The sequence below is a fragment of the Schistocerca gregaria genome, chromosome 6 (genome assembly GCF_023897955.1).
Source record: "Schistocerca gregaria isolate iqSchGreg1 chromosome 6, iqSchGreg1.2, whole genome shotgun sequence".
Lineage (NCBI taxonomy): Eukaryota > Metazoa > Arthropoda > Insecta > Orthoptera > Acrididae > Schistocerca > Schistocerca gregaria.
The window spans coordinates 39,669,509-39,696,985 of record NC_064925.1 but is presented as its reverse complement, the minus strand read 5'-3'; the positions used below and the strand labels follow the sequence as shown (position 1 = coordinate 39,696,985).

At 40.4% G+C, this 27,477-nt stretch overlaps 1 protein-coding gene across 24 annotated transcripts in view; it reads right to left on the bottom strand.

Moving 5' to 3' along the window:
• The window catches only part of LOC126278103 (Down syndrome cell adhesion molecule-like protein Dscam2), an 810,453-nt gene that overhangs the window by 399,958 nt on the left and 383,018 nt on the right, over window positions 1-27,477 (bottom strand). For 2 of the 24 annotated variants that reach the window (XM_049977960.1, XM_049977973.1), the window contains exon 7: window positions 19,605-19,728. The exons of the other annotated variants lie outside the window; for them this stretch is intronic. In XM_049977960.1, the coding sequence (XP_049833917.1) occupies window positions 19,605-19,728 (124 nt within the window). The remainder of the gene's footprint in view (window positions 1-19,604; window positions 19,729-27,477) is intronic. 24 annotated transcript variants of the gene reach the window in all.

Genomic DNA, 27,477 nt, shown 5'->3' with positions numbered 1-27,477 from the left:
AACATCAGGGAGAGGCTACAACCCTGTCTCGCTCCATTCCCAACAACTGCTTCCCTTTCATGTCACTCGACTCTTATAACTGCCATCTGGTTTCTGTACAAATTGTAAATAGCCTTTCGCTCCCTGTATTTTACCCCTGCCACCTTCAGAATTTGAAAGAGAGTATTCCAGTCAACATTGTCAAAAGGTTTCTCTAAGTCTACAAATGCTAGAAACATAGGTTTACCCTTCCTTAATCTAGCTTTTAAGATAAGTCGTAGGGTCAGTATAGCCTCACGTGTTCCAACACTTCTACGGAATCCAAAGTGATCTTCCCTGAGGTCGGCTTCTACTAGTTTTTCCACACATCTGTAAAGAATTTGCGTTAGTATTTTGCGGCTGTGGCTTATTAAACTGATAGTTCGGTAATTTTCACATCTGTCAACACCTGCTTTCTTTGGGATTGGAATTATTATATTCTTCTTGAAGTCTGACGGTATTTCGGCTGTTTCATACATCTTGCTCACCAGATGGTAGAGTTTTGTCAGGACTGGCTCTCCCAAGGCCGTCAGTAGTTCCAATGGAATGTTGTATACTCTGGGGGCCTTGTTTCGACTCAGGTCTTTCAGTGCTCTGTCAAACTCTTCATGCAGTATCGTATCTCCCATTTCATCTTCATCTACATCCTCTTCCATTTCCATAATATTGTCCTCAAGTGCATCACCCTTGTATAGACCCTCTATATACTCCTTCCACCTTTCTCTGCTTTCCCTTCTTTGCTTAGAACTGGATTTCCATCTGACCTCTTGATATTCATGTAAGTGGTTTTCTTATCTCCAAAGGTCTCTTTAATTTTCCTGTAGGCACTATCTATTTGGGAGGAGTTATCAAAAGTTATTTAGTTAACCCCACTTAGGCATGCTGCAAGCGCTCAGGACAAGGAGAAAGCCATTGCAGCAGTACAGCCGTTGACTCAACATTGCATGGCTGCACTAGCGATGGCCACAGCAGCAACAGGTCACACCACAAAAGTGGCAGCATGCCCCCCTTCTGCTTTGCCAGTAATGCTTCATCCAACATAAGTGAGCTGAGTGCCCTAAGTGTTGGGCTGTTTGCCACAAGTGTCAAAAGAAAGGCCACACTGCATCAGTGTGTAATGTGGAGGACACAGCAGTAACAATGGACATAAACTGTATCTTTACAATGACTATCTCTTCGAATGGATTGTTTATTGACTAGCATGTTTTAATAAATTGTTAAAAACACAAGAGGACACAGTAGTTGCAGTGACTTTAGTAAACGAACAAACATGCGTTGATCTGGGCTCCCCTCCATTCACACAGGTTTCACGGACATTGGTTAACTGCAATAAATAGCAGATTCTGATCCTAGGTCAGTTCTCCACTCCTGTATCTTAAAAATCTGCAGTTTGCCCTCTCATCTTCCTTGCTGATGATCATTCCCATACCACAGATCTGTTCAGGAGTTGTTCTGCTCTGAGTTTTTTTTGCCATTCTCCACTGGGCTTGATTGTTCTACTGCTTTTCAGGCTCACATTACCATGAAAGAGTCAGCCCACCCTTGTCTTTTTGTCAGGCGTGGTAGGTGCCTGTTACGTTGACTGACTCTGTTAAGGCAGACTTATACCATCTGAGGTTACTCGATGTCATTCAGCCTGTTTATTCAAGTGAATGGGCTACATCGCTGATCATTGTTAAGATTCCAAGAGGAAAGCTTCGCCTTTGCAACAACTTCAGTTTCAGGATTAGTGCACAGTCTGCGACAGATAGATACTCTTTGCCCAGGCCTCGAATTCCTCGCAAAATTATCAGGTGGCCACTACTATTCCAGGACTGAATTGTCAAAAGCATACCTCCAGCTCCCCTTGAATGAGGGTACTAGAAACAGTCTCACTGTCAATACATCTTTCATTCTATACCAATATCAATGCATGCCTTTTGGTGTTGCTAGGTTGCCCACAATTTTTCAGCATTTTTTAGAATAGCTGACAGCCTCTGTGCTCAGTTGTATCAATTACCTCAACAATATCATTGTTATGGCTTCTTCCACTGAAGACCACCTTAGCAATCTCCCTCCGTTCATTGTCTCCTGTCTTGCAGTCTGCGGGCCTCAAGTACAATCTTGCCAAATTTTAATTTTTTTGGTCTTCAATTCACTACCTAGGTTATGAGGTTTCTTGGACAAGGATCAAGCCGTTGCGTCAACAGTGTTGACACAATTGCGGTTCTGCCACGGCTGAGCTCTATTAAGGTACTGCGGGCATTTCTACCTGAAGTTGTGTAGGCCCTACTATCATAAGCTTCTACCAGATGCATCCACTGTTGCTCAGCTCCTGCACACACTTTTGTGTAAAAATGTGACTTTTTCCTGGTCCCCAGCTTGTGACTGAGCATCCATTTTGCATACGTCTGAATTTCAATCTGTCCCATGTCTGGACACTTTTCACCTGGGTCAGAATCTCTTGTTGGCTACAGATTCCTCTCAGCACAGTCTTGAAATGGTGTTGGCACACAGTTACATGGGCTGATACAAATGACCCATTGCTTATGCTTCTAAGACTAACTCCTACACAACAGCCTCATTCTCAGACTGAAAAGGAGGTTTTAGCTATTGTTTTTGCCCTCAGCAAATTTCAATCTTTTTGTATGTTTCTAATCTCCTTTTAATCATGAATTACAAGCCATTGATTGCTCTTTTTAACCCTTCAGCTTCTGTATTGGACAGGACAGCACATTGTTTGCAGCAGTTGGCTCCCTTCCTGTCCCACAATCATTATTACATCCATTATTAGTTGATGGCACAAAACGCCAATGCTGATGCCATATCTCGCCTTGCGATCTGGCCAGAGCCAGTGTTCGATCAGGATGAGTGGTTTTATTTCTGTTTAGATACTGAGAATGAGAATGCAGCCGATTGTTTTCCCACCAATATTGCCATGATACCATTAGTTGTCATTGCAGATTCCATACTTAGTCGAATCCTCTCTTTTGTGCAGCAAGGGTGACTGGAAAAATCCCCATTCCGTGCCTTGGATCCCTTGCATAATTACTTCTTCTTCCCCAGCCTTTCGTGGGGTTCTTTTTTTAGCTATGGAGGACACTGCTCCCCGAGTTGTGATCCCCACTTCCTTACACCATAATGTACTACAGCTTCAATGTGTCGATCACTGGGGGACCTCTCGCATGAAAACTTAGGTTCACCAGCACGTGAATCGGCCAGGCGTAGATGGAGACATTACATACATGGCTTATCACCACCTGCACTCACGGTGTTCAGCAACAGGCAGCCTCACAGGAATCTTTTTACCCCTGGGCAATGCCACAGTATCCATGGGAGCATCTATATTTTTTTCTTGCTCGGTCCTTCCTAAATCAGTATTGGTCCATTGTAGTGGACACCTATTCCAAGTTTCCCTACATGGTGTATGGTCCATCTACATTCTTGGCGGCCACTATTTTGCGCCTGTCTATGATTTTGAAATTGAGGGTCTTCTGTACACCGAGGTTACACCGATAACAGTACCCAGTTTGTTTCTCGAGAATTTGCATCTCTTTTCACACTAGTGGTGTTCGCCACTGACAGTGCCTGTGAATCGTCCACCCTCCAGATGAGTGGGTATCCTGTCATTTTGACCAGCTGTGGCTAAGCACAGTGGGATCTGTCCCGGAGGGGTCACTGCCCCCCCCTCACCCCCCCCCCCACTACCGCCACCGTGGATGCCTGTTCCTGTGTCACAGACGGTCCAGTTCATGCCACAGCAAGGTATGGTGTATCAATATCTGGAGTCCCTACCTCTGCTCCCACTGCTAGACTTGTTGCCAGTGCAGACCCCACGGCACCTGACACCACTGCTGCCACGTCCATTGCCAGGCCCTGTGCGCCCTTCGCCTCCGACACCCCCACTGACACCTCAGGCGTTGACCACTGACCCTGATGAGGACATCATTGTGGAGACGCCATCCCCAGTCCTGCAATATGGTCTATCATGAGAGGGGGATGGCATTCAAAACTGCCCCTCACCACTTCCGGCCTCCTCGTCAGTGCCTGCTCATCACATGCTGCTGCAGTCTCCATCATCAGGCAGTTAAATGGGCATCAACACTATCATCAGCTGACTAGTATTCTCATTGCCTAGTGAGATCAGTGATTATTTTCAGTACCGGTGATTTTCTGTACCTGGAGTTTTTTTGTACCACACATTTTTTATGACCTTGTATATTTCTGTGCCTAGTGTTTTGACAGGTTTCAGATTGATTATATAATGGTAAGACAGAGATTTAGGAACCAGGTTTTAAATTGTAAGACATTTCCAGGGGCAGATGTGGACTCTGACCTCAATCTATTGGTTATGACCTGTAGATTAAGACTGAAGAATCTGTAAAAAGGTGGGAATTTGAGGAGATGGGACATGGATAAACTGAAAGAACCAGAGGTTGTACAGTTTCAGGGAGAGCATAAGGGAGCAATTGACAGGAATGGGGGAAAGAAATACAGTAGAAGAAGAATGGGTAGCTTTGAGCGATGAAGTAGTGAAGGCAGCAGAGGATCAAGTAGGTAAAAAGACAAGGGCTAGTAGAAATCCTTGGGTAACAGAAGAAATATTGAATTTAAATGATGAAAGGAGAAAATATAAAAAGCAGTAAATGAAGCAGGCAAAAAGGAATACAAACGTCTCAAAAATGAGATCGACAGGAAGTGCAAAATGGCTAAGCAGGGATGGCTAGAGGACAAATGTAAGGATGTAGAGGCTTATCTCACTAGGGGTAAGATAGATACTGCCTACAGGTAAATTAAAGAGACCTTTGGAGATAAGATAACCACTTGTATGAACATCAAGAGCTCAGATGGCAACCCAGTTCTAAGCAAAGAAGGGAAAGCAGAAAGGTGGAAGGAGTATATAGAGGGTCTATACAAGGGCGATGTACTTGAGGACAATATTATAGAAATGGAAGAGGATGTAGATGAAGATGAAATGGGAGATACGATATTGTGTGAAGAGTTTGACAGAGCACTGAAAGACCTGAGTTGAAACAAGGCCCCCGGAATAGACAACATTCCATTGGAACTACTGACGGCCTTGGGAGAGCCCAGTCCTGACAAAACTCTGCCATCTGGTGAGCAAGATGTATGAAACAGCCGAAATACCGTCAGACTTCAAGAAGAATATAATAATTCCAATCCCAAAGAAAGCAGGTGTTGACAGATGTGAAAATTACCGAACTATCAGTTTAATAAGTCACAGCTGCAAAATACTAACGTGAACTCTTTACAGACGAATGGAAAAACTGGTAGAAGCCGACCTTGAGGAAGATCAGTTTGGATTCCGTAGAAATGTTGGAACACGTGAGGCTATACTGACCCTACGACTTATCTTAGAAGCTAGATTATGGAAGGGCAAACCTATGTTTCTAGCATTTGTAGACTTAGAGAAAGCTTTTGACAATGTTGACTGGAATACTCTCTTTCAAATTCTGAAGGTGGCAGGGGTAAAATACAGGGAGCGAAAGGCTATTTACAATTTGTACAGAAACCAGATGGCAGTTATAAGAGTCGAGGGACATGAAAGGGAAGCAGTGGGTGAGAAGGGAGTGAGACAGGGTTGTAGTCTCTCCCCGATGTTATTCAATCTGTATATTGACCCTGTGGTCTAGGGGTAGCGTCTTTGATTCATAATCAAAACGTCTTCGGTCCCGAGTTCAATCCCCGCCACTGCCTAAATTTTGATAAATAATCAGCATCGGCGGCCGAAGACTTCCGGCATAAGAAGTCAGCCTCATTCTGCCAACGGCCTTGTCAAAGAGGACGGAGAAGCGGATAGAGGTTCAGGGCACTCTCTTGTCCTAGGGGTGGGAAATTGCCCCTAAAGGCGGAAGAATCAGCAATGATCAATGACATGAGGATGCAGAAGACAATGGAAACCACTGCATTAAAGACACGTAATGTGTATCCACAGGACATGTGGCCTGTAGTTGAAGAAGTGTCATGATGATCTCTCCATTGGCAAAAGATTCCGTAATAGTCCTCCAAGCGGATCTCCGGAGGGTACTGCCAAGGGGGAGGTTACCATGAGAAAAAGATTGAATAATCAACGAAAGAATAATGTTCTACGAGTCGGGGCGTGGAATGTCAGAAGCTTGAACGTGGTAGGGAAACTAGAAAATCTGAAAAGGGAAATGCAAAGGCTCAATCTAGATATAGTAGGGGGCAGTGAAGTGAAGTGGAAGGAAGACAAGGATTTCTGGTCAGATGAGTATCGGGTAATATCAACAGCAGCAGAAAATGGTATAACAGGTGTAGGATTCGTTATGAATAGGAAGGTGGGGCAGAGGGTGTGTTACTATGAACAGCTCAGTGACCGGGTTGTTCTAATCAGAATCGACAGCAGACCAACACCGACAACGATAGTTCAGGTATACATGCCGACATCGCAAGCTGAAGATGAACAGATAGAGAAAATGTATGAGGATATTGAAAGGGTAATGCAGTATGTAAAGGGGGACAAAAATCTAATAGTCATGGGCAACTGGAATGCAGTGGTAGGGGAAGGAGTAGAAGAAAGGTTACAGGAGAATATGGGCTTGGGACAAGGAATGAAAGAGGAGAAAGACTAATTGAGTTCTGTAACAAGCTTCAGCTAGTAATAGCGAACACCCTGTTCAAGAATCACAAGAGAAGGAGGTATACTTGGAAAAGGCCGGGAGATACGGGAAGATTTCAATTAGATTACATCATGGACAGACAGAGATTCCGAAATCAGATACTGGATTGTAATGCGTACCCAGGAGCAGATATAGACTCAGATCAAAATATAGTAGTGATGAAGAGTAGGCTGAAGTTCAAGACATTAGTCAGGAAGAATCAATACGCTGAGAAGTGGGATACGGAAGTTCTAATAAATGACGAGATACGTGTGAAGTTCTCTAACGCTATAGATACAGCAATAAGGAATATCGCAATAGGCAACACAGTTGAAGAGTAATGGATGTGTCTAAAATGGGCCATCACAGAAGTTGGGAAGGAAAACATAGGTACAAAGAAGGTAGCTGCGAAGAAACCATGGGTAAGAGAAGAAATACTTCAGTTGATTGATGAAAGGAGGAAGTACAAACATTTTCCGGGAAAATCGGGAATACAGAAATACAAGTCGCTGAGGAATGAAATAAATAGGAAGTGCAAGGAAGCTAAGACGAAATGGCTGCAGGAAAAATGTGAAGACATCGAAAAAGATATGATTGTCGGAAGGGCAGACTCAGCATGCAGGAAACTCAAAACAACCTTTGGTGACATTAGAAGCAATGGTGGTAACATTAAGAGTGCAACGGGAATTCCACTGTTAAATGCAGAGGAGAGAGCAGATAGGTGGAAAGAATACATTGAAAACCTCTATGAGGGTGAAGATTTGTCTGATGTGATAGAAGAAGAAACAGGAGTCGATTTAGAAGAGATAGGGGATCCAGAATTAGAATCGGAATTTAAAAGAGCTTTGGAGGACTTATGGTCAAATAAGGCAGAAGGGGTAGACAACATTCCATCAGAATTTCTAAAATCATTAGGGGAAGTGGCAACAAAACGACTATTCACATTGATGTGTAGAATATATGAGTCTGGCGACATACCATCTGACTTTCGGAAAAGCATCATCCATACAATTCCGAAGACGGCAAGAGCTGCGAGAATTATCGCACAATCAGTTTAACAACTCATGCATCGAAGCTGCTTACAAGAATAATATACAGAAGAATGGAAAAGAAAATTCAGAATGCGCTAAGTGATGATCAGTTTGGCTTTAGAAAAGTAAAGGCATGAGACAGGCAATTCTGACGTAACGACTAATAATGGAAGCAAGGCTAAAGAAAAGTAAAGGCACGAGAGAGGCAATTCTGACGTTACGACTAATAATGGAAGCAAGGGTAAAGAAAAATCAAGAGACGTTCATAGGATTTATCGACCTGGAAAAAGCATTCGACAATATAAAATGGTGCAAGCTGTTCAAGATTCTGAAAAAAGTAGGGGTAAGCTATAGGGAGAGACGGGTCATATACAATATGTACAACAACCAAGAGGGAATAATAAGAGTGGACAATCAAGAACGAAGTGCTTGTATTAAGAAGGGAGTAAAGACAAGGCTGTAGCCTTTCGCCCCTACTCTTCAATCTGTACATCGAGGAAGCAATGATGGAAGAAAAAAGAAAGGTTCAGGAGTGGAATTAAAATACAAGGTGAAAGGATATCAATGATACGATTCGCTGATGACATTGCTATCCTGAGTGAAAGTGAAGAAGAATTAAATGATCTGCTGAACGGAATGAACAGTCTAATGAGTACACAGTATGGTTTGAGAGTAAATCGGAGAAAGACGAAGGTAATGAGAAGTAGTAGAAATGAGAACAGCGAGAAACAACATCAGGTTTGATGGTCACGAAGTCAGTGAAGTTAAGGAATTCTGCTACCTTGGCAGTAAAATAACCAATGATCGACGGAGCAAGGATGACATCAAAAGAAGACTCGCTATGGCAAAAAAGGCATTTCTGGCCAAGAGAAGTCTACTAATATCAAATACAGGCCTTAATTTGAGGAAGAAATTTCTGATGATGTACGTCTGGAGTACAGCATTGTATGGTAGTGAAACATGGACTGTGGGAAAACTGGAACAGAAGAGAATCGAAGCATTTGAGATGTGGTGCTATAGATGAATGTTGAAAATTAGGTGGACTGATAAGGTAAGGAATGAGGAGGTTCTACATAGAATCGGAGAGGAAAGGAATATGTGGAAAACACTGATAAGGAGAAGGGACAGGATGATAGGACATCTGCTAAGACATGGTACTAGAGGGAGCTGTAGAGGGCAAAAACTGTAGAGGAAGACAGAGATTGGAATACGTCAAGCAAATAACTGAGGACGTAGGTTGCAAGTGCTACTCTGAGATGAAGAGGTTAGCACAGGATAGAAATTCGTGGCGGGTCGCATCAAACCAGTCAGTAGAACAATGAAAAAATTGAGCAAGCAGTAAAGGAAACAAAAGAAAAATTTGGAGTAGGTATTAAAATCCATGGAGAAGAAATAAAAACTTTGAGGTTCGCCAATGACATCGTAATTCTGTCAGAGACAGCAAAGGACTTGGAAGAGGTGTTGAACGGAATGGATAGTGTCTTGAAAGGAGGATATAAGATGAACATCAACAAAAGCAAAACAAGGATAATGGAATGTAGTCGAATTAAGTCTGGTGACGCTGAGGGAATTAGATTAGGAAATGAGACACTTAAAGTAGTAAAGAAGTTTTGCTATTTGGGGAGCAAAATAACTGATGATGGTGGAAGTAGAGAGGATATAAAATGTAGACTAGCAATGGCAAGGAAAGCGTTTCTGAAGAAGAGAAATTTGTTAACATCGAGTATAGATTTAAGTGTCAGGAAGTCATTTCTGAAAGTATTTGTATGGAGTGTAGCCATGTATGGAAGTGAAACATGGACGATAAATAGTTTGGACAAGAAGAGAATAGAAGCTTTCGAAATGTGGTGTTACAGAAGAATGCTGAAGATTAGATGGGTAGATCACATATTTAATGAGGAAGTATTGAATAGGATTGGGAAGAAGAGAAGTTTGTGGCACAACTTGACCAGAAGAAGGGATCGGTTGGTAGGACATGTTCTGAGGCATCAAGGGATCACCAATTTAGTATTGGAGCGCAGCGTGGAGGGTAAAAATCGTAGAGGGAGACCAAGAGATGACTACACTAAGCAGATTCAGAAGGATGTAGGTTGCAGTAGGTACTGGGAGATGAAGAAGCTTGCACAGGATAGAGTACCATGGAGAGCTGCATCAAACCAGTCTCAGGACTGAAGACCACAACAACAACAGTGTTTTTAAATATGTATGTGGTTTTCCCATCCCCTGAAAGATAGGACTGATGTACCTTCACTAATAATGCATCCAATTTCAGATATCGCATGCCCATACAGTTCACAGACCTGCTTATAGAAGCACCTGGGATGGGCCCCTGGCGCACTCTGGTGAGCTGCCAAAGAAACAGCTTTATTTAAGCAATCACATACAAGTGCTCAGCGTACTCTGTAATCTGTATTACAGTTGTCCATGTTCAGTGCTACGCGCAACCTGCACTTCATTGTATCTTACGGTGGTTCTATGAAGTACTATGTTCCATAAATCATATTTGTTCTTGCCATATTTGCATTTTATACTGTCACAGTTCCTGTTGTCACTATCATAATCAAACTGTCTCTACCCCTGTCCCGCAGCTTGCAAGATATGGACCAAATAATTTCAAAAGTAATAGACACTATGGGCAACTATGTAACTAAGTAAAACCACAGCTGTCGTACGAGACCTGTAATTGCGAACTATCACTTTAGGCACATTTCATAGAGCTATAAGAAATATTATAAATAAAAAATAGAACATTTCAATGCCAAAACAAAACTCTGAGTGAGCAAACTTAATCCCATTCAAACAAGCAAGGAGCAATACGGCAAACTGTCTTCCAACAGATCTTTCAAACAATGAAACACACTGTCTGCCTCATTTCAAAGATTTGAGTTTGAGATCTGTTATACTGCAATAATCCATATAATCTGATTAGAAAGAGGACAATAAACTGATAACTTATACATAAAATACAGTGAACTATATTTCTGTTTATGTTGATACTGTTTGGCTGCACATGTTGTATGAAATTGCTTTGCAGAATGTCAGTGGCCAAAACCATTATTTTGCTATTCTGAACTCATGAAATAATGTATATGTCCATGTCCTGTAAATATGTCAGTGGTGTATTATTTAACCAGTATCACTACTTACCCCATCCACACTGATTTTGTTTTTTTTCAAACCAAGTGTTGCTGTGACTGGTTCTAATCTCAGCCCATGAAAATCATCTTTTCCATTCTTTATCCATTATGTGCAACTTAGAATTCATATCTCATGCAATCATTATATTATTATTATTATTATTATTATTATTATTATTATTATTATTATTATTGTACAGGTACACTGTGAAATGCAGTTGAGGAGATAAATGAACAAAATTAGCTCATGTACTCCAAAAATGTTCTCTGCATTTTTCTGTCCTTGTTTTATTCACTGTGGTGCTTGGTTTTGCCATAAATTGATGATTACCAGTTATAATTTTGAATTTAGTTCAGGCCTCTCCAATGTCTTCCATGGATCCTATCTCATTTTCTAGATGCTTCCCGGAGTTTCAGATAGCCAGCAGCTCTTTGCCTGAGAATTCTTTGGGTTAATGTAGAATTTTTCATTCAGATAATCAATTCATATTACAAAAATGTATGTATGTATGTATGTGTGTGTGTGTTCCACATCTCCTACTAAACCAATGGGGTGATTTCGATCAAACTTGATACACATATCCCTTACTGCCAAGCAACAACTGCTGTGGGGAGGGGGGGGATTAGGAACTATCGAACTATCATGGTTCACGTGATGTGACATCATAAACAATGAGATGTGTGAAAAACTGCAACATCATGCATGATGTTTACTGCTGTGCTACTAACTCTATTCACAAGCATTTTTTTCAGACAGTATTCACATATGCCACTAAATGCACCCAAAAATGCACGAACCAAATTATATCATGATACCACAAATAATTCAGAAGATATGATGTCATACACCTGAGATGTACGAAAAACTACCAGATTGTGCATGGTGTTTGGCACTAACTCTACTCACAACTTATTTCACAAACAGTACCCACATACGCTACTGAAAGTATCATCACAAATATATCATTGTACAACACATATGCTGCTAAATGCACCAACAAAATTATGTCATGGTACAACATATAGTTCAATTATGTCATTGTACAACATATAGTTCAGGAGATATTATGTCACAAAGACTGATATGTATCAAAAAATGTTGCATCATGTGTGAAATTTTAATACATTTATTCTTTATTACTAAGACACTCGTACAGTCATGTCAATGTAAGAAAATCCTAGACACTTGGCAGTACTGTTTATAACTTCCAACAGTGAAGTGGAAATAGCTGTAAGTGGAAAAAATTATTGTTTAAAGAGCTATGAAGAGGTGTACCCCTAGAGACCTTTGCCAAATCAAGTTGTAGATTTGTGAAGCAGCTGCACCCAGAGTACAGAAACTGTCCAGGAAATTACACTACAAACACAGTTCATATTTTGCTTTCATTTCTAATAGGATACTGGCAAAGTGAATACCCAGAAAATGTTGGGTTTGTCAGCTATTGTAGTCATAAAATGTCAACTGCATCCTCCCAAAAATGTTGGAAAACTGTCTCAGAATGTTAGGATAATTTGAGAGGTATTCCTTTCCTTTATAACATCATCATCATTGTCATTTATAAAGTAAACTACCAATCAAAATGAGTATATGAAGTATATTACACCTCTGCATTTGCCAGGGACACACAGTACTGCTCTAGTCAGTCAAATTAAGTCCCATGAAAATTCTGGATACAATCATGGCTTCATCCCTGGTCTACGCAGTATTTAATGATAACATTTTGCCAAATGAGCTGCATATTAATCTGCATATGTTTATTATCACTCAAAAAACTAGCACTTACTGTTAATCACCTCAGTTTATAGTATTTTTATTGTACATTAAGTCTTATTAACATTTTATTAACAAATGTAATCAATTTTTGAAAATATAATGTAATTGGATGGATAAAAAAATCTACTCATCAAGTGTTGACAGAAGAACACATATAAAAAAGGTATTATCTACACAAGCTTTGGAATCAGTGGCTCCTTCTTCTGGCAGAAGGGTTGAAGGGGAAGGAAGAGGGGTGAAGGAAAAGGACTACAGAGATTTAAGAAAAGGAATAGTCACCCAGAATTCCAAATCATAGGAAACTCTTCCCTTCTCAATCGGGTAAGTCTCTCTGGGTGACTTTTCTAAACACTACCCCTTCTCCTAAATCTCCCCAGTCCTTTTCTTTCACCCCTCCTCCTTCCACTTCAACACTTCTGCCAGAAGAAGAAGTCACTGGCTCTGAAAGCTTGCATACATAATACCTTCTTTATACATGTATTGCTGCTACTCACCTGCTGCCACTTGGTGAAAAGATTTTTTATCTATACAATTACATAAAATTTTATTAAGCAATTTTGTGTTCTTGCCAAATTTGACTAATCACGTTAAAGAAGTATGTGGCAGTAGTATGGAAGGAATCAATTGAGAGAAGACGTTGACTGGTCAGAGGAAGAGTGAGAGCAAGAAACAACAGAGTAATATTAATGTGTGGCATGTAGAGAAGAAGAAAACAGAAATAGAAAGATATTAGAAAAACATCGACAGTTTACAATGTGACAGAAAAACTGGTTTCCCACTGAACACAAAGAAAACAGCTAGGTTATGCAAAGAGGGAAGCTATGATGATGTTAAAATATTAAGCTTTAATCTCCTCATGAATATAGAGTGGCTTTGGGTAAGACACAGATTAGAACTGTTGTATAGCTGACACAGTGATTGAGGAAGATTTAGTGCTATGCAAAGATACAGCCAAGATGATAGACAAATCTCATCTGGTGTTGCAGTTAGGAAATGAAATGTAAAACAAAGGAAAGGCAACCACTCACCTATAGTTGACTGATGTTTGGCACATACAAACATGCAACAAAAAAATATTATTTTCTAACTTTTGAGCTCTTGCTCTTCCTCTAATAGAATTACACAGATTCATCCACCCAACTACACATACACAGATGAACACATTCATGACTACAGATGTGTCTGTGTGTGTGTGTGTGTGTGTGTGTGTGTGTGTGTGTGTGTGTGTGTGTGTGTGTGCCTTCTCTACTAGAGAAAGAACAAGAGTTGGAAAGCCAGTAAATATTGTTTTCTGTCGAATTTCTCTACATTCCACACATAAAGCAGCTATGAGCGAGTGGTTGCCTTTCCTTTAATTTATGTAATATTCCATTGTGATTGTGGAATAATGATACACATCTAATATGTAAGGAGAGGTGTTGAGGCCACCAATTGCTATTAAACCAATAAAGTAAACGGAGCATGTGAAAATCACATATGCCATCTGGTCACACCCAACGTAATTGAACATAGGAAGAACTGATGTCATAAAGCAACCAAATGTAACACATATATCTCACCCAAGCATTCATAACTAGCTTGACTTATCCGGGGTTTTCATTATTTGTGATGTGTTGAAATAGTAAAACTTTGGCATGACTAAAGACTGAGCTAATTTTTGTTTGTTTCAGATAGAAACATTTATCTAAATTATTAGAACTTATATAGGCAGAGAGAGACTTCCTCCATCTGGTCACAATTTGTTCTTCCAAATTTAGTTCTCATCCAAGATTAATTCATCATTTTTACCGTTCTTTGATAAAATAACTGGATATCATCATCAAGAAGTACTGGGAGAACTGTTTCATGAATATGTCTGCTAATTAATTTTCAGATGGACATCAGAATTACCTGCAACTTTCTAGTGTTTGGTACAAGACCATGTTTTGCACCCACTGTGAAACTGAACAATAGGTTTTGTAATAGTGTCATTATTTTATCCTGGATTTTCCGTTGTTTGAACAATAGTTTGTCATTCATAACTGATATAGCAGTGTAATGTCTCTTAGGGCAGCCGCTTTAGTGCAACTGAATGTCATCTGCATGCAACTGATAGTGATGAAAATGAAGCACAAATGAAATATCACTCGTATCCGGCAAGAAAAGGGGTGAATGAAGACTGAAGCCTTAAGGGCTGCAGAGTGCACACATTTACATGAGGACTTTGACTCACAGATGGCTCACTGGCATCTGCTTCTGATGTAGCTGTTGAATCACAGTTTTGAGAAATTTATCTGTTTAATTTTCAAAAGTAATATAACATTAATAGTATTAAAAGCCTTGCTGAAATCAGGAAGTGCTAAAATGATTGCTTCACACCAGTCTATGGCAAGTTTAATGTTATCAATTACTTTGCTTTGATTTCCTCAAACTCCGCAGATGGAAACTAGCACAACAACATGTCCTTGGTTCTTACCACTCACATGGCCTTCATTTAGGTTAATTTCTTCTGTCTCATCTTTTCTTCACGGTAACTACTCTTTGCTTCACTCTGTTTTAGTTTTCTACATCTTTCATTGTCTTTCCCATCTATTTTCACTGCCCCTTCCCACCTCTGTTACGTGCTATGCACTTAGCTTCTCACTCTTATTAACTTGTGCACAATGTTTTAGTAGTAATCTCTGTCTCACCTATTACCCTGTCTTCCACATTTAAGCTCTAAGGTTTTCAAATCTCGTCCAATGCAGTCCCCAACAATCAGTCTTTTCTTCTTATCCTGTACACTAAGTCCCCTTTGACCTGCGGTTCTGGGTGACTTTTACAAAATCTACCCCATTTTCTAGACCTCTCCAGGCCTTTTCCTTCACTCTTCTTCCTTTGCCTTCAACCCTTCTGTCTGAAGAAGGAGCCACTGACTTCAAAAGCTTGCCAACCACAGCAGTCTTCAATGTGTGTGTTCTGCCGTCACTTGGAGAGTAGACGTTTTACCTATTCAACTAAATAATTTTATCAATAATCGATTGTTTTTGGAGTTACTTTGATTGATACAGTTGCTGTTCAGTTGTTCATAATGTATGAGCTGTTAGATACTGTGGGTTATATACTGATTGGCCCACAGTCCCCTGGTGGTTTTGGATCATCATTCTTTGGTATTTATCATTATTTGGTATTGGCCAAATTATGCTTTGCTGGCACTCAAGGGATATGAACTACTAGCAAGGCTTGTCTATGAGTACTGGAATAATAGCGTAGATAACATTTTTAGGCCGTCATTACCTACTGCCTTAGAAGAGATTATCTTGATTGCTTTCTTTAGTGTATGTGTAGAAACATGCTTTAAGAAAAACATGTATGTCAGGAAGATGCCATGTAGAGGCTGAAAATTTATCACAATTTGAGAGCTTGCAGCTACTGATAAAAATTATTTATTTCATCTGCAGAGAGTTAAAAAACATCCTCAGATTATGCTCTTCCTAGGCTGAAGTTGCAGTTTTTCACAGTGCTACAGGATTCGAACACATTTCATGACTGGTTTTGGCAAGTTGCACAGTTTTTTCACAGTTCTGCAGGATCAACACAATGCATGCCTGATTCTGGCATTGTGCATGTTTTGCATCACTTTGATCCACAGTTCCCTGTCCACTTTACATAGTCCAGTTGACATATTTTGCTTAAACCTTCTACGTTCTAATTTCGGTGTACTCATTATTTAGCATCATTTTGTAGTTAGCCATGGAGCAGCAGCATGGAGTTTTGATGAACCATTGAGAGGCATGTTTGTCATTCAATACAGTCACTCTGTGACTAAATTTCTGAACTTTACCATATAATGTTGGCTCATTACTCAGATCTTTCCACAGAATATCTCAATAACTCTTCTGTAGTGCATCACAGTTAGATGGTGTTAAGCGTTTGTAGGCTTTTAGGTGAGATTTTAATCTGACAGTCAGCACTGAGTATATTAAGAATATAACACCATAGGCAGAAGGTCCTGGAGCAGAGGCCTAACTGGCATGCATTACTTGATCTGGTCTCTTTGTTGCTAAGATAAGGTTGTGACAGTATGGTCTATAATTAGCTGGATCCAGAGGTATAACACTCATACTGATACTATGACACAGTCTCCTTAGATTCTCTACAGAGTGAAATATTAACTGCAGTTCTATATTTGTGTCTCCCATAATGATTACACGCTCAGCATGTGACACTTGTGAGGACAAGGTGATTGGAAAGGTGATAAATCACAAATGTTAAGTAGTTTACAGATCACTCCCATTAAAAATTTATGATCAGATACATTTATTTCAACAAACAACAACTCTGCTTCTGTTTCAACACTTGCATCTGATGTACGTTGTAGCTTCAGTTTTAGATCAGACTGAAAAATGCAACACAACCAGCCTCATATGTCATAATCAACCCTTTGAAGCATATACCTATGAGATAATCAAGTTCAGAGGAGATGTTTGATTTGAGCCACACCTCTGAGAGATAAACTGTTGCTCGATATTAATTTGCAAATCTGTCTCAAATTTACCACTCTTAATTCGTACTAAAACAATCATCATACTAACAGAAGTCTGCCCTGTTCCATTTGAGAACATGGACAACACTTTTACTTTGTTTCTAATAACTGTGTCAAAAATTTAGAAATTTATAATCTTCACTCTGTGAAATGTACCCTATTAATCATCAGTGACTGCATACTCTTGATGACCCATGGTTCTACTCCCTACACATTTTACTTTTCCATGACTCACAGACAGAAACAACAAAAAGACTGCTAAACTTTAAAATTTTGGGCAAAAACCCTTCTTCTGATGTAGGAAACATGCACACATTCACAACTCATATATTCATGGCTTAAGTCTCCAGCCACTGGGGCCCCAGCAACCAGAGATGGTACCTATGCGTGTCTGAGTTGTGCTTGTTTTAATGTGGGTGTGTTTCCTATTTCAGAAGAATGAGTTTTTGACTGAAAGCTTAAATGTTTACTTGTTTCCTCATTGCACATATCTGTGGCTCAATACCTCTTCTATGTACTGAGTAGCAATCTATCATGTCCATATTGTTGTTATTACATCATGAACTTTATAATGTTTATTTCACTTTTCCATGAGTTTCTCAGTATTTAATGCAGATGTAAGTCACAGTGCCTGACAATGAAAAATCCAGGATGGAATAATGACAATATTATGAAAACGATGGTTGCTACTCACCATATAGTGGAGATGCTGTGTTGCAGATAGGCACAACAAAAAGACTCATCAGCATGTAAACTTTTGGCCAGAAAGGCCTTCATCAGAAATAGACAACGTACAAGACTGCTAGCAGCAGCACATGATAATAGAAGCAACCTGGTGGTGAGGGTAAGGTGTGGGTTGGGATTGGGTGGAGGGATAGCAGGATAGGGACAGGCGACAGTAAAGTGTTGTTTGTGGGAGCATACATGGACGAGGTGGGGAGAAGGAAGGGCACAGAGGACTATCTAGTGCTGGTATGGGAACAGGGAAGGTGCTGGTTGAGGCCAGAAGGGTTGCAGGAACATACAATATATTGAAGGAAGAGATCCCACCAGAGCAAGATGGGAAGGATGGCACAGGCTGTGAAGCAGGCATTGAAAAGAATAACATTATGTTGGGCAGCATACACAACAGCTGGTTGGTCCAGTTTTTTCTTGGCCAAAGTTGGTTGATGGCCATTCATGCCAACAGAATGGCTGCTATGTAGAATGAAGCACAGCAGTTGCATCTTAGCAGTATATCACATGACTGGTTTCAAAGGTAGCCCTGCCTTTGACGGGATAGGTGACACTTGTCAACAGATTGGAGTAGCTGGTAGTGGGAGGATGTATGAGTCAGGTCCTGCATCTAGGTCTATTACGGGGATATGGGCCATGAGGTAAGGGGTTGGGAGCAAGGTTTGTGTAGGGATGAACAAGGATATTTTGTAGGTTCATTGGGCAGCAGGATACCTCTGCGGGAGGGGTAGGAAGGATAGTGGGTAGGACATTCTTCATTTCAAGGCACAGCGAGAGGTAGTCGAAATCCTCGTCCATCCCTACACCACTCCTGTTCCCAACCCTGTGCCTCATGACCAATGTTCCTGCAACAGACCTGCACGACCTGTCCCATACAGAGTCTCACCACCAACTACTCCAGTCTGGTAAGATGCATTACCTATCCCATCAAAGGCAGGATTACCTGTGAAATCAGTCATGCAATCTACAAGCTAAACTGCAACCACAGTGCTGGATTCTGAAAGTTCATGGCAATCAACAAGCTGTCTGTCCACATGAATGACTACTGACAAACTGTGGCCAGCAGACAGCTGGACCACCCTGTTTCTGAGCACACTGCTCAACACGAAATTCTTTGTTTCAATGGCCACTTCACAGTCTCTCTAATATGGATCCTTCCCACCAACAACAGCTTTTCTAAACTGCACTGGTGGGAACTCTGCCTGCAATATGTCTTACGTTCCTGTAACCCTTGTGGCCTCAACCTATGTTAGTCACTGTCCTTACCCACCTAACCCCTTCCCTGTTCCCATTTCGGCACGAGGCAACCATCTATTCCACCAATGCAGCCACAGTATTTTTATTTTTCTCCTTTTCTGCCCCCCCCCCCCCCCCCCCCACTGTCCCCCTTGCCCACTGTCTAGCCTCCCGACTGCACCTAACTGCCCTAATCTCACCCCATCTTGTCACTGTATGCTCCCACAAGCAGCACTTTACTGTCATTTCCCTCCCCGCCCCTCCTGCCCTAACCTCCTCCTCAACCTCACAACCCAGTTGCTTCTTCATTATGCACTGCTGCTAATAGTCTGGCTTCAGCAGCCAGAGGCGCGCGTGCACGCGCGTGTATGTTGTCTATTTCTGATGAAGATCTTTTTGGGTAAAAAGCTTAATTGCTGACAGTCTTTTGTTGTGTCTATCTGCGACTCAACAGATCTGCCACATGATGGTTATTAAACTGCCTGTTAACTTTCAACAAATCTTTTCCTTGCATGGGTAGTAGTATTTTAATAATGTAAATTTTCTCACCTGAACAAGGGGACTGGACTAGCTTGAGCATTGCAAAGCATAACAGCTGAGTTATGTAAATAACCCAAAGCTGCACCCACTTTCACTGCACGCGGCAAATGGGGAGGAGTACTGCCAATTGGTTCTAGAATTGAGAGATAAATACTGGTCATGTGTAGCCAGCTGTTTATGTGAAACATTTCATCAATTTTAGCTGTCTAGGTGTGAATGTAGTCTGTATTCTCTGTAAATTAGTTTCAGTAAGATCTGTAATTTCTTAGTGAGTTCTGACACTTCAAAGTCAAACAACAGGAGAGCATCATTCATCTGCCAAATTATTTTTTTTGGAATTAAAAATGAAAATATTAAAATTAAGTATCTAATATTTCTGTTAGCCTTTGGTCAGAAGTTACTGACTGCAAACTATGGACAATGACTCACTATGAGGCATAAGTAACTATCTACTGGAAGTAGTGTGTGCAATTACCTCCTTTGTTAATAAAGTGCAAGCAAAATTTGGAGAAATGGCATAATCAAATCCACAACTCACTTCTGCCAGCTTATCTCAGACAATGTACTTTGATGTCACTTCTGCAAATTGTTGTGGTCCACATTCTATGTATCTTTGTCAATTAGTTTCCGATTCTCACACACTCAGCTGAGTAATACTATTTCAGGAAATTCATAGTCAAATTCATATTCTCTAAAATTTAAATTATAGACTCACTGCAAATAATGTACTACCACAATGAGAACATGACATATGTATATGCTATAACTGGTTAAACAATGTGACAGTAAATGTAATAATAGCCATCACTTGACATAAAAGAGGTACACAAAGATGAAATCTGCAGGAGGATAGTGGATTATTATGGCAGAGCTGGCAATTTGGGTTTTTATACAATTTATGAAAAAAAAAAGAAAGAAAAGTAAAGAAAAGTAAACAGACGCAAATGAAGACACTACCAAATAAGTCTTTGAAATTCTTCAATTTGAAAGGCTGCACACACAACTCAGTTGCAGTATTAATTAAAAAGACAGCAGGAAAAAGTTCACTAACTCACCTGAAGACAGGTAAAGGATTAGCTTGTGCATCACAGGGAACAACAATCGAATTTTGTTGTGAACCAACAATAGCATCCAGTTTTGATTTTGGAGGCAAACGAGGAGGAGTGCCTCCAATTGGTTCTATAATATAAGTGGTAAAAGATCAAAGCCAAGCATCAATGAATTTGAGCAAAACAATGTAAAATTACTACAGCTATAAAAATAGTAAAAGAAGGCAACAATCAACCCAGTGAGCTATTATCTTCCATGATGTGTTTATTTAACCTCATATCTATTGGAGCATAATGCACCATTGTAGGAAAGAAATAATCTGAGCATTAAGAATAATACCCAAAATTAAGTACGAAACTAAAAACCTTAAGTGAAAATAAATAGCAATTGCAGCGATACTGGAATCTTTGGCTCTGAAGGTGCAAAAACTATTTCAAAAGTTCATCTATTGCATTGCATTCCAAAGATGCTATGCTTTACAACTCTCGAACCAAGGGTAAAAAAAGATGTATGTTTTCATTCACATTCGTTATCATCTTTCTGTGAAACTTCTTTTCTCATACTTCTGTGTATATCCATGAGCAATGATGACAAAACTAGAAAACTGGAAGATTCTATGCCAGCTGCCAAGCGTTACTTCTGGCACAAATTTTAAAGGAGGGGGATCTTCTATCCATCTGTGGTTGTCAGACTGCGTCTCACTAAAATTTACCAAAGCAAAATTCTGTCATACATTGAACAACTTAAAAATTTATAACAAAAAAAGCCTCAGAAGACTAGAAACATTTGAAGATAAAAACAGATTTTTTTCTCAGTCACAAGACATGAATAGACCAGTGAACAAAGAGAATGTTTTCTATAATTTTTAACATAATCTACTCGCTCTCAACGTTATGCTATGGAAGAGTATGTGCAAGCACTCTTCCATCAGCTACTTAACTTTTTAATAACTAATTATGAAGGATTTTTTCTCCGGGACCCCACCCCCCCTCCCAAAACCCACCTACAGAAGAATAATTGAAAGTGACAACTGTCACAAACGTAGTCCTTAAAATATTTCAAACATCAACTCCTAAATACAAGCATATTGTTCTGAAGCATAGCACAACTGAGACTTCTTGTAGATGAAGTTAACACTGAAAGACACTCTTGATGTACTTTCAGCAAGGAGTAGAAGAGGGTGTGTAGAAATTCAACACTGCCTGTTCCAAAAGACATCACCCTTATGCTCTGGTGGTTCAAGTTACGCCACCAGATATTAGTATGATGCTCCATCCTTTAAAATTTTCAAAAACTAGCTTTTGGTGAACTACCACAGCCATGCTCTTTTGTAGTTGAGAGAAAGTGACTCGCATATTCCACTTATTGCATGACATGTGATCCACACTTAAAACAGTTACAAAAGTTGATAACTGCTAATGAAGTAAAGTATCTTCTTCCAATAAAAAGCAGCCTCACAATGGCTCCTTTTGAGATGGTTGTCAAATTTTACATGTTTCTATGGGCAAGTAATTGGAATCTCACATTCCGACAGATGATACAACAACAAAGAAATGAAATAAAGGTGGGTGGGACATTTAACCAGGTGAAAAAGGTAGAGAAGGCTGTGATGGTTCAGTGGCAGCCAACTGTCATATGCTGAAGTGCTACAGCACACTGTAAATATCACACTAAAATTACACCATCTCACTTTGAATATGAGCCAGAAATCACACTAAAATGATGCAATTTCCTTTTAATTGCATGCTTGTATGCAGATAAAATGGCCAAAAATGTGTTTCTGGTGCTCTCTCCACAATAACTAGAAACCAGTGTCATGTGCTGAAATGATGGTCAGCTGCACTGTGAGCAACTCAGGGAAGCAATGTAGATGTTTGTTTTGTACTTCACATGCTCTGATATGACATCGTCCCTCCTGGCACTATGAATGCTATGTCAGTCACAGCACCAGGAGATTAATTTAGGTAAAGATTAAGGTGGTTTTAGAAAGGGCAAATCATGTTCGGAACAAATATTTAATTGATTATTCTGCCATGGAACTCTTGGTCACACCAAGATTCTTCTGGGAATCAGTTATTAAGAAATACGTGAAAGTATACTCAATGGAAGACCTAATTAACCGTGATGGGAGCTTTTAATGTGGTAAGGTATGGGACCCAGTAATTTCTTCAAAATCTTGAGAAAGATAAAATTTTACACCCAATGAAAATTAATTTTAGTACTTTGGCCATCTAATTTTAACTCTATGGGCAAATAATTTGACTTAAGGAGCTCATGCTATATCAACATTACACAAACACCTGTTTCCCTAAGATGGAGCAATATTCAACAACGAACACTGAACTCAACAGAAAGCAGTCATACAAAAGTACCCTAACACACATGCAGCATCACACCAATTTTTGGTATAAACTTAGCAATGTGCACCTGCAATCTCCAGTGTAAAACTCACCTGAAGATGGCTGAAGAGCTGTCAGACAAAGTGTCATGGCAAGTTGTTGATGTCATCTGGCTGCAATCCCAAAAGCTCTTGGAACAATCATTACACAGGGAAAATTTCAAGAATTTCTTGAAACAGTTTGTGTCTGTCTTCAAGCATCTATCAGTGCAGTTTTTTCAGCATCTCTGTGATACTTTCCTATGGGCCAAGCAGATCTGTGACCATTCATGCTGTCCATCATTGCATATTTTCAATATCCCCTGTTAATCCTATTTGGTATGGGGCCCACACAGTTGAGGAATATTCTAAGAGGAGTCACAGAAGTGTTTTGTAAGCAGCCTATTTAGTAGCCTTACTGCATGTTCCAAGTACTATACCAATCAGCTGAAACTGCTACCTGCTTTATCTACGACTGAGCATATGTGATCATTCTATTTCATACTGTTACAAATCGTTACACCCAGGTATTAGTAGAAGTTGACAGTTTCCAATCATGACTTGATAACATTCTAGTCACTGGATACTATGTCTTTTATTTTTCATTTTGTGAAGAACACCATTTTCTGTTATGGAATAAAGATGAGTATAAATTATAGCTAAGGCAATGAAGAGCCCTTAAGCAGCAGTGAATGTGAAATGGCTGATGATGATGATAAAGTGCAAACAAGTGTTCCCTTCATATACATCCTCCTTCCTCTGCCACAGATGTGTTATTGAAACATCTTTCAGTAATAGTGGCAGAACACTGAACATGATAATGTATTCCTAAAAGAGAAAAAATAGGGCTTGCCATTTGGGTGCATCTCCAATTCGTTTCTCTAAATACACATACAGGAGTAGAGTAGTGTCCACTCTTTGGAAACAGAAGTTATGTTTTATTTGTTAACAGAACAACAACAAACAAATTAAATTAAATGTGCGTATGGCACTGATGGCTGGTTGCTGAGTTGCAAGTATTTCCATTCGATGCAACTTTGCTGACTTTCATGTCACTGATGATGAAACAATGATGGTAAGACATGCACCTAGTCCTGAGCAGAGGAGATTCCCAGCTGGTAATCGAACCCAGGCCCCGTGATCAAGAGTCGAAACCATTAACCACAAGACTGCTAGATGTTGACCAACTGAAGGACACCTGTTTGGCTGAAACAACTCATGTCCTGGTTTGACAGTTTCCATGAATCAGTGTTTCCGCTGCACCTCTTTTCACTTTCGAGGCTCACTTACAGTGCTGTTCATGGTACAAGCAAGGATAAGTATAACAACTTTAACAAATAAACTCCACAATCATAACACTACGGTATTTATGAAAATGGTGATTCATATGACTGTAATATCAATGACAAACAATATTTGTCACTGCTTACATAAAACGTGCAACTCTTTTGTCACAAATATGCTTATGAACAACTATGGATGTTAAAACGCACCAAACAATAACAAATGGGGCTGACACAGACTCAAAAACCTGTCAAAAATTGTCGAATTTCATTCTTTTCCGCTGGCACACACCCATTCACTGTTTACAGGCAAGACAAGAGAATGAATAAGGTACCCTCAAAGAACACACTCGTAGCCTTAGCTATATGAAAAGAATCAGAAGTAACTATGAAATGTATGAGCTGACGTTGAATTTGGAAGTATTAATAATGAAGTGTGGCAAACGAGATCGTAATGTTATAAGGCTCACGGAAAGAGGCAAAAATGTAAAAGACCATGGCTTGAAATGTGATATGGTGCACTGGAAAGAAAACTACTAAAAAGAAGTTACCCAAAATGCATGGAAAAAGACAGGGATGGAAAACATTGAAATAGGGAAACACAAGAAACATGATCCATCTCGCCTGAAGTTTTCAATGACATTAACTGGTTTTGGGCATTCAAATGAACCACTGGTAACAGATGATAATCTGTGCCGGATTGGGACTCAAATTCGAATCTACCACTTAATGCACCCAGTCACCTCAACTGCTCTGGCCATCCAAGCATGCTGACCCACATCCCCAGTCTCTTGCACATTAGTAGTGCAGCATCCCCTACCCACGAGCACTCACTCACCATTTCTGATTCCCACAAGAGATTGGTCTTGGTGTGTGTGTTCAAAAAACAAACGGCTCTGAGCACTATGGGACTCAACTGCTGTGATCATTAGTCCCCTAGAACTTAGAACTACTTAAACCTAACTAACCTAAGGACATCACACACATCCATGCCCGAGGCAGGATTCGAACCTGCGACCGTAGCAGTAGCACGGTTCCCGACTGCGCGCCTAGAACCGCGAGACCACCGCGGCCGGCTGGTGTGTGTGTATAGAAAGAAACTTCCACATGGGAAAAATATATTAAAAACAAAGATTCCAAGACTTACCAAGCGGGAAAGCGCCGGCAGACAGGCACATGAACAAAACACACAAACACACACACACAGAATTACTAGCTTTCGCAACCGATGGTTGCTTCTTCAGGAAGGAGAGGGAAAGACGAAAGGATGTGGGTTTTAAGGGAGAGGGTAAGGAGTCATTCCAATCCCGGGAGCGGAAAGACTTCCCTTAGGGGAAAAAAAGGACAGATGTACACTCGCACACACACAAATATGTCTGCTTGTGTCTGTGTATGTGCGGATGGATATGTGTGTGTGTGCGCGCGAGTGTACATCTGTCCTTTTTTTCCCCTAAGGGAAGTCTTTCCGTTCCCAGGATTGGAATGACTCCTTACCCTCTCCCTTAAAACCCACATCCTTTCGTCTTTCCCTCTCCTTCCTGAAGAAGCAACCATCGGTTGCGAAAGCTAGTAATTCTGTGTGTGTGTTTGTGTGTTTTGTTCATGTGCCTGTCTGCCGGCACTTTCCCGCTTGGTAAGTATATATATATATATATATATATAAGGTGCAACGACCACAGATTCACTCTTTCAGTGCAGATGCAATCCAACATCAATAACTTACATGAATCCAAAATAATGAAAGAGTGATTCATGGGTAAGTGATGCTACACTAGTAGTGTGGAACAGGCAGGGAATTTGAGTCAGATGAAGATTGTGCTTGGATGACTGAGGCGATTAATGCGACCAGTCACATTAAGCAGCAGATTCGGGTTCGAGCCCAGTCTGGCAAAAATTTTCACCTTTTGCCATTGATTCATTTCAAAGCCAAAATGCGGCTAATGCCATTGAAACCTTTGAATAGTATATGTATGGCTGCTGGATCACATACACTGAGGTGACAAAAGTCATGGCATAGCAATATGCACATACACAGATGTCAAAAGTATCATGTACACAAGGTGTAAAAAATGCAGTGCATTGCTGTAGGTGTCACTTGTATGCATGTGATTCATTACGAAAAGTGTCCAACACGATTATGGTTGCACGACGGGAATTATAAAGACTCTGAATGCAGAATTCTTGCTGGAGCTAGACACACGGACATTCCATTTCGGAAATCGTTAGGAATTCAATATTTCAAGATCAACATTGTCAAGAGTGTGCCAAGAATACTATATTTCAGTTATTACTCCTTACCATAGACAACACATTGGCCATTGGCCTTAAGATCAAGAGCTGAGACGTTTGCGTAGAGTTGTCAGTGCTAGCAGACAAGCTACAGTGCATGAAGTAACCACAGTTGTGTAGAGTTGTCAGTGCTAGCAGACAAGTAACAGTGGATGAGGTGACCACAGAAATCAATGTGGGTCATACAATTAATGTATCAATTAGGGCAGAGTAATGAAATCTGGTATTAATGGGATATGGAACCAGGTGACGAACACGAGTGCCTTTGCTAGCAGCATGACATTGCCTGTACCTGCTTCTCCTGGGCTTGAGACTGTATTGGTTGCACCCCAGACTGCTGAAAAATCTGGCCTGGCCAGATAAGTACTGATGTTAGTTGGTAAGAGCTGATGGAAGGGTCAAGTGTGACGTAGACCCCACAAAGCCATACCTATCAACAAGGTATTGTGCAAGCTGACAGTGGTTCTATACTGGTGTGGGCTTTATTCACATAGGATGGACTGGGTCCTTTGCTCTAATTGAACTATCATTGACTCAAAATGGTTATGTCCGCTACTTGGAGACCATTTGCAGCTGTTTGTGGACTTCATGTTCTCAAACATTGATGAAGTTTTTATGGTTTGACAAAGAACGCATCATGTCACCATGCCACAACTCTTCGCAATTGGTTTGAAGAACATTCTCGACAATTCAAGAGAATGATTTCATGACCCAGACCACACAACATCAATCCCTTCAAACAATTATGGGACATAATCAAGAGGCCAGCTTGTGCACAAAATCCTGCACTAGTAACACTTTTACAATTATGGATGGTTACAGAGGGGGCACAGCTCAAAATTTCTCCAAGGGAATGGCTTGTTGATTCCATGCCACATCAAAC